The sequence below is a fragment of the Xenopus laevis genome, chromosome 1S, assembly GCF_017654675.1.
Source record: "Xenopus laevis strain J_2021 chromosome 1S, Xenopus_laevis_v10.1, whole genome shotgun sequence".
NCBI classification, from domain to species: domain Eukaryota; kingdom Metazoa; phylum Chordata; class Amphibia; order Anura; family Pipidae; genus Xenopus; species Xenopus laevis.
In genome coordinates, this window is record NC_054372.1 from 173,378,479 (window position 1) to 173,393,093 (window position 14,615).

At 44.6% G+C, this 14,615-nt stretch overlaps 1 protein-coding gene across 2 annotated transcripts in view; it reads left to right on the forward strand.

Annotated features, from left to right (window-relative positions):
• The first annotated feature begins 4,144 nt into the window (after positions 1 to 4,144).
• The window catches only part of LOC108707272 (high affinity cAMP-specific and IBMX-insensitive 3',5'-cyclic phosphodiesterase 8B), a 68,798-nt gene continuing 58,327 nt past the window's right edge, over positions 4,145 to 14,615 (forward strand). For both annotated transcript variants that reach the window (XM_041580518.1, XM_041580519.1), the window contains exon 1: positions 4,145 to 5,197. In XM_041580518.1, coding sequence (XP_041436452.1) covers positions 4,910 to 5,197 — 288 coding nt within the window. In that variant the 5' untranslated portion in view covers positions 4,145 to 4,909. The remainder of the gene's footprint in view (positions 5,198 to 14,615) is intronic.

Here is a 14,615-nt window from a genome sequence, read left to right on the forward strand (position 1 = left end):
CTTTGCCAGCTCTGAATTTTCTCCGCATATTTTGTCATATTGGCGCTATGTGGACGATACTTTTTTTCTTTGGAAAGGTGGCAAAGATAAATTGTTGGAATTCCTTGGATATCTAAACACTGCACATAGCACTTTAAAATTTACTCTAGAGTACCATCCTACCAACATTCACTTTTTAGATGTTGATATTTGTAGATCTAACAATGGTTTTAAAACTACAGTTTTTACAAAACCCACTGATCGTAATAATTTATTAAGTCCTGCCAGTTTCCATGCCCCTAGCCTTTTTAATGGCTTACCTAAAAGCCAATTAATGAGGGTTAGGAGAATTACATCGGATGATGAATTGTATGCTTGTGAATCTGATAAGATGATTGAAAAATTTCACACAAGGGGTTATGACAAAAATAACCTATTAAAAATTCGTGAAGAGGTTAGTAAGATACCTCGAACTAAACTCTTACAAAAACAGATTAGAACTACTAATAAGGATAAACGCATACCTTTTATTTCCACATATGATATTAATGCGAAATATATAAGGAAAACAATTTTGAAACATTGGAAGGTCTTAAAAGGTGATGTTTCATTTGGTAAATTGTTCACATTGCCCCCTGTGTTTTCGTATAAACGTGGCAGGAATGTTGGTGACATTATTAAAAAGAAGGAGCAGAATCCCCATAAAGTACACACTGATAGGATAGGCACTTTTCCCTGTCTTTGTTGCGGCCATTGTACTGGTATTATTAAGGGAGATTATGTGGTACATCCCCAAAAAGGTACAAAACATAACACGAAAGGTTTCCATACCTGTAACTCTCAGGGTGTAATTTACTGTTTAAAATGCCCATGTGGTTTGGCATATATTGGCCAAACGAGTAGACAGGTTAAAATAAGGTTAAACGAACATAAGGCTGCTATAAGAAATTTTAAACCACAAAAGGATGACATTAAGGGAGTTGGTGATAAAAAGAAAAAGCAGGAAACTTTTTTATACCAACATTTTTTTGAAGCAGGCCATAGGACATCACAACTACGATGGCAGGTGCTAGAAAAAATATATTCATCGAACCAAAATCTAAAGATAAGATTAGCACAACGTGAGGCTTACTGGATATGGCTGCTGCAAACTCAGACACCGAGGGGGTTAAATGAGGAATTCAGCCTGAGATCTTACTTGTAACAATGTACCATTTGGTTTGAGATTATGTTGCTAATTTGTTTCTATTTTTCTACAGATTCTCCTAAGTTGATAATTTTTTCGTTAGAAAAGGAAAGGTATGATTAATTCTTTCCTATATTGTTTAAAGAATCCTTTTGAGTATTTTTTTCTTTTTTGATACGATCTACTTATAACAAAATAATGTGTGAACAAATGTTTTCAAACTTTTCAGGGGTTTGGACTTTATTGTGAATATTGGATGGACTCTGGACTTTTATTATAATCCAAGGATTCCTGTTGATTGTTCTCGATTGATATGTAAATTTTTTCTTAATATGGGGGTGTTGTTTAAAAATTTTTTTTACCTATTTAATGGTGGAAGTGGGAGGCACAGATCACCTGACGAAGGGGTACGCCCCCGAAACGTTGTAACCTGTTTGGCTTGACATTAAACACGGGTAATAACCCTTGAGCAAACTTCGTGTGCTGGATTAATTATTGCTATACTCCACAGTCCTTTCCCTCATTACAGTACCCCACCACTCATTTTATGTTCCCTTTGAGATTGTTTGGCAGCACTTGGTGGACCATTGCATTGAGTGGGTTAAGGAGGCGCTCACCTGGCCCTTCAGAATAGTAGGCTATGGACACGCTGCAGGTTGGTCCTACCAAATACTAAAAAATACAACAAAAAGTTTATACTGTATACGATTTGCTGAACATGCCGTAATGTTTGTACATACAGCTATCTCATCTTTTGCACGTATGTAGTTGCACAACTTATAGTACTCCGATATTTCCCATTTAACCAAGGCCAAAGTTACTGCCACATAATGACAGATTAAATATTTTAGGGCGGCAGGATTTTAGGGGGCGGCATGCTGCCTAACCACTCCCACATTGTTAAAAAACACTGGGGATGTGCAGAAGATACAATCATTTTCTTAAATTTCCCATGCACCAATCCCCATTTCTCCTGTCCTGATGATGAAAATTGGCACGAATAAAGGGGAGGGGACATGGACGACGAACGGCAGTGGGCCTAGGGCAGAGTTGCCACTACTTTTAAAATGTAGTCGCGTGTTTTGAAAGTCCAAACCTGCCAATGCACGGATTTGGGCTTGTTTTTGATTTGCCTCGGGTTTGAACTTAATGTAGAAAAGTTATTGGAAAACGTCATCGATTTCATATCCTTATTGTTTTACTTTATTTTGTTAAGCTTTTTCAGCAGGTCCGGACTGAGAATTAAAATAGGCTCTGTCATTTGAGGTACACAGAGACCAAATCAGCCCACACAGAGGCCCAAATAGCCCCCACCAGCCCACTAAATACTGACTTTCTATGGCACCTTATGGGGCCCCTTTGGCATTTGCCAGAACCCACAGATTGCCAGTCCGGGCCTGTTTTTCAGTGTACACAATGGGCTATTGTATGAAATGGCTTTTGGCTAGTTTTTAGTCTTTGGCTGGTTTTGAAATGTAAACCTGGCAACCCTGGCCGAGGGGCGCCCGCTATGTAAATCCAGCCCTGGGGATGGGGGTGCTGGACCTGAATCTTGACTTGACCATTGATGAAGGCCCCGGTGTATCAGGCTGGCTGCAGAAGGTATCCTGGGAGAGTACTAGTAGGCTGGGGTGCCCTTATATTGCACAGGGGCCTCTGCTCACGGTGGGTGCCTCCGCTGCAAAGCCAGTGTTGGACTGGCCCACCGGGATACCAGGAAACTCCCGTGGGCCCAGGTGTCAGTGGGCCCTCATGCTAGAGGCCGGCGCAGGTCCTTTTTTTGGAACCCATACCCGCAATCCGCAACCCGGTCCCGCAAACCGTGGTCTTACCTGCTTGGACCCACTACCTGACTATCAAAAATCAGGAAGTGCTGTCATTGTAAACCGGAAGTGACATCATCGGAAGTAGAAATGATCAGAAAAAAGGAGTAAAAATTAATATTGAGAAGACCTGCAGCTCGACCCGCAAAAAAACGCCGACCCGCATCTATACCCACACCCGGAATCTTCTACCCGCAACCTGCAGGGTACCCGACCTGCTGCACAGGCCCGGACTGGCAATCTGTGGGTTCTGGCAAATGCCAGAGGGGCTGCTATAAGGTACCATAGAAAGTCACTTTTTAGTGGGCTGGTGGGGGCTGTTTGGGCTGATTGGGCCTCTGTGTACCTATAATGCCAGGGCCTATTTTAATTCTCAGTCTGATCCTGTCGCTGCAGGACTCTACCTCATGCTGCTAAAATGTTGGCCTATTTCATGGCCATTCCCTATTCTATGAGAACAAAGGGGCTAAATAGATGGAATCAGCGCCGATTCTGGGGCTGCTGCCCCTGAGGCAGCAGCCCAGATGCCGCCCCCCTCCTCTCCCGATCCACGCTTAAAAATTAGCGTCGGAGCGGGTTTCAGGGGGCAGTATCGCTAGTGCATTGAGCGCAATAGCGCTCTTTGCACTAGCGGAGCCGAATTTCCGGGTTAAAACCCGGAAGTTCGGCTCTTAAAGTTACAAGAGGCGGCTTTTTGCCGCCCCTTGTAACCGGCCGCTCGCTGCCGCCTGAGGCAAGGGTTTGCCTCATGGCAGAAGCGGCCCTGGATGGAATAATTGATTACAGTATGTAAAGAAAAGAAACTAGGAAAATAGAGTTTGAGTGAGGAGCTGAAGAATAATAGTACTGAGAGTTGGCCCGTGGTCTGTTTTTTGGGTGGGTCCCTGGTGTCCCAGTCGGACACTGTGCAAAGCTGTATAGCAGCAGGTTGAAGCCTGACCTGAGAATTGCTTTTGACTAGTGACCATGAAGAGGCTGAACATGCCAATAGCAGTAGCAGCACCAGGGGAGGGGAGGTCACACTCATTACTTGGGCAACGAGCTCTCCGCCCCTGCCCCCTAGAACCACCATGGCAACCTGACTGCGGGAGACGGAGTAAGAGGGCAACAAAAACACCTTGTAATATAAGGGGGGATTATAGGGATATTATGGGATGGGAAACGCCTAGTTCTCACCGGCAGGAGCAGCAGCAGCAGGAGGAGGAGGAGGGGGAGCAGCAGAAGCAGCAGTGAGACTGTGACAGGCTGGGAGGGCTTAGGAGACGGCGCATCCATGATCGCTGTGCAGTGAGGAGAGCAGGAGATTTATCAGGAGAGGCTCGTGAGGTGCAGTTTGGGGAAGAAGAAGAAGGAGCTGACAGTGTCGGGAGATCCACAGGGCGGGATTGCAGGCTGCTGCAGACAGGTGTGCGGCTATTTCTGTCGCTGACTGAGGATGAAGAGCTGAGCCGCACAAACATGGTTAGGGGTCAGGGATCGTGAGTATGAGGAGCACCTGTGTCTCGCACTCTATCCTATTCCACTGATACTGGTGCCACACATATATATATATATATTGCGCCTGGGCGGTACTAAGGCCCCGCGGGGGAGTTGAGCGTGTAGATCACGTGTCATATCTTCCATGGCACATAAACACACAGACAACTGGCCCTCAACCATTTACCTTGGCATCTCCTCATTGTTATTGTGTAACTCAGCCCTATACACTGGCGCGGGGATTAGAGGAATTTTGGGTCGCCCTTGGCTGCTGCTCTTATGCTTCTGCCACTAGCCACCTGGACTGCCACAATATAGCCCGACTGCCTTCAACTTAGCATTCCATTTGCAGTGATCCAGAGCGTTGGGCCGGCTGACTGGCGGTGGAGCAGGGTATCCCTGCAGGGAGCCCCGTTGTCAGCTCCCCCCGGCTCCTGGCATAGGGATGGGCTGCGCTCCCAGCATCCACGTATCTCAGAGCGGAGTGATTTACTGCCGGGACTCGGACGAGTCCAACTCTCCGCATCAGACAACCACCATCTCCCAGGGCACCGCCGCCACCCTGCACGGACTCTTCATAAAGACAGACGCGGCGGACTCCATCCCTTCGGTGCTTACCTACCAGGGCCGCTACCCGCCTGCCGCCCGGAGTGGCTCCCGCAAGGGGCGCAGAGAGCAGGGACCGCAGAGCTGCATTGAGGCCGAGACTCAGACGAGCCACACCAGTGTCAAGGTAAAGGATACGGGTCGGGAGGTGGGTCAGTGCAACCTGTGCTTCCTCACTCTCAGTAATGTTACCACAGGCGACAACTGGAAGAGTCCACCAAAGCAACGGGGAGGGGGGATTAGTTAAGCAACAGGAGGTTAAACATTCTCTGCATAAATACCAACTCCCCCTGGCCTTGCATTGCAACTCTGTTCTGTGCTGTCAGGGGATGCTGATAAACAGCTGAAGTACCGCAGGCTCTCTCTCTCATACACTCCCTGGCAGCCAATCACATTGTTGCATTCATTGTCCTACCTGCAGCTGCCTGAAGAAAAGGCAAGTACTGATTGTTTGTAATGGGGTGAGTTCCCACTAGCAAATTTGTGCAAATGAGCCCCACTATGTGAGCTCCATTCATTCTGATTTCTGCGCCCTTCCTCTGTATATGGCATTTCATTCACAGGCTGGTTTTCCGAAGTTGCCTCACAAGGAAACTTCGGGGCGTCATTGGAAAACGAAGTGCCGCATGTGCTTTAGCACAGGCGACTTTTCATTATGGCGGAGGGGAAGACACGCAAAGGCAGTTCGGGGAGATTGTCGCCCAGAAGAAGAGGCACCAGGCTACTAAATCTTCCCGAATCTGCCCGTGTGGACTAACCGTTAGAATACAATGGGAACTTTGCAATTAGCTATTATTTAACCTGTGCCTTTTCTCCTTTTTTTGAACTAGATGGCTGCCCCCAAGGCTACACAGCAGCTACATTTTATAAGCTATAGCAGTGATCCCCAACCAGTAGCTCGTGAGCAACATGTTGCTCTCCAACCCCTTGGATGTTGCTCCCAGTGTCCTCAAAGTAGGCAATTATTTTTGAATTCCAGGCTTGGAAGTAAGTTTTAATTGCATAAAAACTAAGTATATTGCCAAGTAGAGCCTCCTGTAGGCTGCCAGTCCACATAGGAGCTACCAAATAGCCAATCACAGCCCTTATTTGGCACCCCAAGGGACGTTTTTATGCTTGTGTTGCTCCCCAACTCTTTTTACATTTGAATGTGGCTAGTGGGTAAAAAAGGTTGGGGATCCCTGAGCTATAGTATCATTTCTGAAGCAAACACACCAGTTTTACCAGTGCAGGGCAACAGCACATCTTATTTTAATTATTTTAAAAACACTTTAATTTTTTGTTGTTACTGTTGCTTTAAATGGTTACTTGGACGCCTGGCCCTTGCTTGTATCCTTTATTTCTGTGGGTGCTAACAACTCACTGGCATCAACAAAATATCCCCTAATATTTCCATTTCACCATCAGTGGGCTGTACTGAGCCACAGCACATGAACAGCGTCGGACTGGGGGTCTGGGTCCCACCGGGGCTGCTACTTCAGCCCAACCCAACCTCCTCTGCCCCTCCAGCCTACCTTATTTCATCATTTACTCTGGGCAGGGCTGGAGGTCAGGGGTCAGCGCACAAGATTTCAGGAGGAGAGCAGGTCTGGGTCTGGGCTAACATGGAGGCCCAGAAGCATAACTACAGAGGAAGCAGACCCTGCGGCTGCAGGGGGGGGGGCCAGGAAGTATAGGGGGCCTCATGTGGTCCAAATAATGAATAATTTCAACATCTGTTGGTAAAACAGGACAACCTCTGGATATGTTGGTGGTTTGCAAACGAAAGAATCCAATGGCACACAGGACTAATGCAACACCTTAAGGGGCAAATTTACTAAAGGGCGAAATGACTAACGTTGGTGAAAAATTTGCCCCTGTGTGTTTATTGCTGAGTAGCACCGAACTCTGCAATTAACACTTAGGGGAAAATTCCCTAACCTCCGGAAATTCGCCAGCGACGGCTTTGCTCACATCGCCACATATCACCAGACGAATATTCGCCAGGACAACTCTATTCACTAAAATGTGAAGTTGCGTCCAGGGTGCCAAACAATGGCGAAGTTTCCCTAGTGTAAATTCGGCAAGCAAAGCGAAGTTGCGCTACCGTTGGCTAATTTGCATATGGCAGGAAGTTAAATTTCAATGGACGTATATGTTGCAGCAAATACATTACACTACACAAGCCCAGGGAACCTTAATAAATATAATAAAGTTGTTATATTGCCCTACACATGAGCCCACTGTATAGTTTATGTACCATATGTAAGGAAATGTAGGGGGGAAGAGGGGTACCCTAAAAAAATTCACAATCTTTTGCAGCCTATCACCCTGAACAACTGAAAAGTCGCCAGCCTTTTTTGGGACTTTTTCAAATTTTTTTTGAGGAAGTCCTATCTACTCTATTGCACTTCACCTGGTCTGAGGTGGCGAAGGTAAGTCTGACGCAAGAGGTAACGTTCATTAAAATCCACACCTCAGTGAATTTGCGTAGTTACGTCCATTCGCCAGATCGAAAATTAGCCTGGCGTTAGAGAGCGAATTTTCCGCCATGCGTTAGTCACTTCACCCTTTAGTAAATTTACCCCTTAAAGGGGAAGGAAACCTCGTCGGCGCTAACCCCCCTCCCCCCTCCCGTGTATTGCCCCCCCTCCCTCCTCCCCCCTGGCCTACCCCTCCCGCTGGGCAAATGCCCCTAACTTGTTACTTACCCTTCTGCGCAGGTCCAGTCCAGGGAGTTCACAGGCGACATCTTCTTCCACGCGATCTTCTTCCTCCTTTGACCGGCGCATGCGCAGTAGGATCGTTTCGCCGGTACGATCTACTGCGCATGCGCGTGTCTTTTGGCGTATGCGCAGTAGATCCGTACCGGCGAAATGCTCCTACTGCGCATGCGCCAAAACGCCGGTCAAAGGAGGAAGAAGATCGCGTGGAAGAAGATGTCGCCTGTGAACTCCCTGGACTGGACCTGCGCAGAAGGGTAAGTAACAAGTTAGGGGCATTTGCCCAGCGGGAGGGGTAGGCCAGGGGGGAGGACGGAGGGGGGGCAATACACGGGAGGGGGGGTGGGGGGTTAGCGCCGAGGAGGTTTCCTTCCCCTTTAAGGTGTTGCATTAGTCCTGTGTGCCATTGGATTCTTTCAATTGTAATACCATTGGGAGGTGGCCAGACCTCTACTTGTGAGCACCAGGCATCTTTGTTTAGCCACTAACTGGGCCCATCAGGTTTTTTTCCGGTGTCCCTCCAGACCAGTCTGACCCTGCACATGAACGCTATGTAGAAAATGTTTCTATTGTTTTACCCCCACTCATTATCAGGGGCGATCCTGGCCCCTCCGCCACCTGAGGCAGCAGCAGTTGCTGCTGCCCCCCCTCCCCCAGAAATCTGCTCTTAAAGTACCAGTAGCAGCATTTTTGCTGCCCCTGGTACCTAGTGGAGCACTGCTGCCTGAGGCGACAGCCTCAACTTGCCTCATTGGCGAAGCACCCCTGCTCATTATTATTATTGGTCTGGCTTTTACAGCATGATTTGTTTGCAGCAGGAACTGTGCAAAATAATTGTGTCTGTTGTGTTGGTAAACTAATTACAAGAGGGTGTGTGACCTTGGAATTGTGGGGTGTGACATGACCTCGATGGAGGTGTCAATGCACGGCTAATTCCTAGATTTTTTTTCATCTCCTTTATGGAAAGACAGCATACATTAAAAGGGAAGTTCACCTTTATATTGACCATTAACATAAAATTAATGGCATTAGAAGGTAGATCCAATGTAAAGGTTCGGTTTTATTGTATCCCTTTTGGACTAGAATCCCATTACCTCCTTCACTATCAGCCATGTCATTATATCTGGCAGCCAGGCATGGCATCCACCCGCCAGTGCACACATGGCCATCAGCATTTTGGTGACAAGATCTGCCCTGCGTATTTTAACAATTGGGCGGGAGTAGGGTTGCCACCTTTTCCCACAGTGAGACTGGGCAGGTGTGGAGTTGTGACACGGCAGGGGCGGGGCCATGCCATATAGGGGCATGCCCATGACCAGATGTGCGTGGCCGTGATGTCGAGGGGCGGGGCTATGGCATGGCGATTGCCCACTCGCCTTGTCAATCATGGGGAACCCTGCCTGGTTTTCCTTATTTGGAAAACCAGGCAGGAAGTTTTGACCGGGGCAGCCTTTCAGAATACCGGGCTGTCCGGGTCAAAACCGGACAGGTGGCATCAGATAGCATTATCTCTGTTGCCAGAGAATACTCCACATGTGACACTAACCCTATTTGCCGATCTTTCATTTCAGGCCCTCTGGGTAAAATTATCTAGATGCACATATCTTTTAAAAGAATTAAAGTGGACCTGTCACCCAGACATAAAAATCTGTATAATGAATGTCCTTTGCAAATAAAACATGAAACCAAAATTATTTTTTTCTTTAAAACATACCTTTTATAAACTCATTTAAAAGTCTCAGCTGTCAATCATATTTTGCCTGCCCCTCCTCTATGCCTCAGGTGGGGCAGTCACTCACTTTCACTTTCCATTCAGTACTTCCTAGATGTCACTGCACTCCTTCCATTCCCCTTCCCTCCTCACACTATTTAATTGTGTAGAGTACCATGCATGGGCATAAAGTCACCCATTCTGGCACATACACAAGATTTTGGGGCGATACACAATTTGCCTTGTCCACAAAATGGCACCTGCCTGCTTACAAATTCCAAGACCGAAGGAAACAAAATTTAAATAATAAATATAGTGTGAGTAAAGTTTATTTTGCTAATTAACATAATAGAAAATAATTTGGAATAATTTCTTAGGGTAACAGGCCTCCTTTAAGAGTATAGTTTCCCTTTAAAAACAGCAGGGTTTATTAACTGCACCATGGATCAAAGCTTAGTATGAATAGAGTAACATCGAGAGTATGAGTCTGTGATCTGTCCTACAGGCCGTGCTTCATAAAATCCCTTGACAGCAATATTTGTTTTCTTCACAGTGATTATCTTTTTTATAAGGAAATAATTAAGCTTATTTTCCGGCTGTTGTTCTGCACATTGGGGCAAAAGGCAGTGACATGCAGTTCCACAGGCTTATTCTCAGGGGGCTCATTTGACCCGAATAAGATGGAACATGTGTCTTTTGTTAGTTTTATGCACCGATTCTCATACAGTTTTCCAAGTTTTTTTTTTCTTTGTTTTTTTTTTTCTGTAGATTCAGAATTTTTAATCTAACTTTCCAAACACAGCTAAAGAAGACCTAAAGCCCAACAAAGAATTAGGTTAGAAATTCTAAACCATAGGGCATCTTTACGTCCTGAAACGCAATGGGCAACTTGAATTTTTCCCTGCAGTGAGTTGCATCTAAAAATCACTATCTTTAAAGGTACTTGTGTCCAAATGCACTGAACACACTTTTGTATAGTTGCATTCACCGCTGCTCAGTCCATTCCAAATCTGGTGTGCCTATTTACACTCAGGGAACCCTCGTGCTATGGATGAGGCCCGATACAAATTTCAGATCAATCAGATGCAGATATCACTCACACATCAAACGCGGCTGGCATCTGTTTTGGCAAATTGAACTCAATTGTGGTAGGTGCAGCTCAGTTGCGCCAAGGGAATCATTGCACCCATGATCACAATAAAATTCTGTACTTTGCACACTGCTTCAAGGTAAGTTTAGCCTTTTTTTCCAGATCAAGGCCACCACAGCCCTTAAAGTATCAGTAACACAAAAAATTAAAGTATTTTAAGTAATGACAATGTAATATAATGTTGCCCTGCACTGGTAAAACTGATATGTTTGCTTCAGAAACACTACTATAGTTGATATAAATAAGCTGCTGTGTAGCAATGGCGGAAATTGAATAAAGTCTATATGGCACAGGATAATAGTGGATAACAGATAACACCATTATGTTCTACAGAGCTTATCTGCTGTGTAACCTGAGCATTTTCTCCTTTGAATGGCTGCCCCCATTGCAACACAGCAGATTATTTATATAAACAATAGTAGTGTTTCTGAAGCAAACACAGCAGTTTTACCAGTGCAGGGCAACACTGCATTATATTTTATTACTTTTAAACACTTTCATTTTTTTGATGTTACTGTTACTTTAAAGTGATGCTGACACTAAAAAAACTACTTTTAAAAATATTATTGTACATTAAATGTTATGTAGTAGTCATTTTGATATTTTTTTTACTGATACGGCTGTTTTTGTAAGTAATTGTTACTTGATGTCCCTAGGGTCTAGAGGAACATGGGCGATCAGATAGGTAACGTGAAAGCATCAGGAATATATTTTGGCATAATAATAAAAAGCATGCAAATGCAATTTTATGATAGATGGAAAGAAAAAGGTTTGATTTATGGTGTCAGTACCTCCTTTAAGGAGAACTAAACCCCCCAATGAGAGAAGCTTCATCCACTACCCCTCCGTAGTCCCCCCTCCCTGCTTTCTCCTCGCATAGTGCCTTAGTGCAAAAAGCGTCCCCAAATGTCAATCTTTTTTTCTACTGCATAAACTGGAAATTCTGCAGGCTGCTTACTAAAGCTTAGGAACTGAATAACAGCCCCCTCACATGTTCATGTAAAAGAAATTGTGGCCAGCCCCCCCCCCCTCCACCAGAAGTTTTTTAAAAAAATTTGGCAGCGGCCAGGGCCCCCCACATGTAACAAAAAAAATATTGGTCGTCAGGGCCACCCTCACATGTTCACGTATAAAAAAAAAAATTGTGGACAGCCCCCCCCCCCAGAAGTTTTTTAAGAATTGGTACAATACAATAACAGGGACCACAAAGGGGTTCACTTTAGGGAGCCTCTGCCATGTGCACTTACTTGATTAACAGGGTCCCCCCCTGCTGACAATGAGCTGCCAACTTGGAAGGGAGAGTGGGAGCACAGGTGTATTCTCTTCCCTTATTGGTCACAGACGTTTAAGTCCCTGTAAAGCCGCATGGGAATTGAATGAGCTGGAGGGGAAGCTCAAATCTCAGCTATCCAATCCCTGAGCAGCTCAGCTGGGACTTAATCATCTGTGACCAATAAGGGAAGAAAATTATGTTACAGGACGTATGATGTAGTCACCTGTGCTCCCGCCCACCCTTCTGAAGTAGGCAGTTCACTGAAAGCCCCCCTTAAGATCTAAAACCCTCTGGGCCCGGGACAACACTCCCCCCTGTACCCCACTGATGGCGGCCCTGCATATGTACCATACAAAATTCACAGTACAAGTCTAATAAGTAATAATTGTAGATTCACATTACATGGCAGCATAGAAACCAGTGTTTCTGCCCTGTAGCATCTTCTTCTTTGACATTCAACCTCACTTTTTGCTTTTGCAGTTTTCATGATTTTTGATGACACCTTCCCTAAACTTTTTAGTTACTCAGGAGCAGCCAAGAACTACACTGAGCCTGTGCAGTATTACTGACGCTTAAAGGGCACGTAAAAGCAAAAAAAATAAAATCCCATTCTTACTTTCTTTAATGAAAAAGAAACCTATCTCCAATATATTTTAATTAAAAAATGTGTACGGTTTTTATAACCTGACTGTATGCAGTGAAATTCTCCCTTCATTTACTGCTGTGGATAGGAATTGTCAGACGGTCCCTAACTGCTGAGCAGGGAAACAATCATACTTGTGGTGCAGTAAGTTCATGTTTATATTTAGTATACAAAACACAGCATTTCTAGCCTTATTCTATTTTAGACTTTACATGCCCTTTAAAAGATTACCCAGCATGATCCAAGATGGAATGCTGCTGTGGTCAGGTTTAAAGGCAAGGACCATTACTGTTATAGGGCATCTATAGTTATAGGTTCATACAGTTAGTTCAGTATATATTGTAGGGCATTTCCAGCCATGATTTTTTATACTTTTTTCTGCTTTAAGAGTATACAGGGACATATTCAGTGTGGTGCAATACATAAACCACTATGGATTCCATGGATGAACTGAGTTCAACTGCATCATATGGAGTTATAGGTCCCTATTTAACTATATTGCTTTATAACCATGCTAATGGAAATTAATCTTGAACTCAGGAAAAAAAATAGACCTTGATCTAGTTTTCTTTGTTCAGCATTTGTCTCCATTCCCTTGGTTACTAAGCCTTGCAGATGAATGGGACCAATTACTCAATGCTTTCCCTTGTGATTGATTTCTGTGGAAAGCAGTAGAACACCAAGTACAGTAGCATATGTTGCAAATGCCTGTAAGTATGTATTCAAAAGGACCAGATATATGCAAACAATGCTTGCCTGTGAAATATGATTTTCAAAGTGTTATGTATTTGTAAAACCTTTCACCAAATGTTAGTACCTAAGAAATATGACAGTGGATACAAAAATATCAGTTCACTGTATTCTCAAGCATTCCTTCTCTTTTAATGGAGATTGAATTATAAAATCACAGTGGGGTGCCTGGCGAAAGGAGTTGTGTACCCCCCAAACGTATCTTTTTTTTTTTTTTAAATGTGCCACAATAAAGCTATGACAGCAGTTAATATTGGCGTGTGCTGGGACCCCCTTCTTCTACAATATATGCCACAGGTCAGGGAGTTGTACCACAAGATGGAAAAGCAACATTGATAAAGGGTGTGCTTTTATTTCCAAACTAGTGCCAACTTGTTGGGCACATTTAGCGAACATGCTACCCTGGAGTGGGCACTTCCCAGCCTGCGGCACTTATGAGCAGTGTGTATGTCACCAGCATCTTGGTCCAGGTGCCGAAATTTCTGAGCAGTTTCAGACTTTAATTTAATAGCAGGCATGCAGCTCAACAGCTTTCTTTAGTTAGTATCAGAGACCCAAATGTTCTATTTCAGTTTAAGTCTATGGGAGGTGGATTTGTGAACCTTGGTTCAAATTTTTAAGCCACTTAAATACCCAATGCTCAGAGAAACTGAAAGCACCCCATGTGCCATTTAGGGATCCCCAACCTTTTGAACCCATGAGCAACATTCAGAAGTTAAAGGAGTTGGGGAGCAACACATGCATGAAAAATGTTCTTGGGCTGCCAAATAAGTGCTGTAATTGGCCATTTGGTAGCCCCTATGTGGATTGTCAACCTACATCGAGGCTGTTTGACAGTACATCTGTTTTTTATGCAACCAAAACTTGCCTCCAAGCCTGGAATTCAAAAGTAAGAACCTGCTTTGAGGCCACTGGGAGCAACATCCAAGGGGTCGGAGAGCAACATGTTGCTCAGGAACTCCTGGTTGGGGATAACTGGTTTAGAGTATCATACTTGGAGTACTTAGCAAAGCTGGCAGCATTACTCTGCTGCAAACGTTTCATTTCTTTATAAACTGTGCTGTATGTGTTTGTTAGCATTCTTAGATGTCTGTACTACTGTCTGTCTTGTCAAAATTCAGACAATTACAAATTTACATATTTATCTAAGCTGATACAAGCAGGATGGCAACTTTCAGCAATACATTCAGGTTATGCTAGGAAGCATATTCCAGCCACACAATGATGCCATTTTTCTAAGTTTTACAATTTAAATGAACATTAAATTAGTGCACCCAATACCAGAACAAATGCCAAGGACCCTAGTCTCGGCTCGG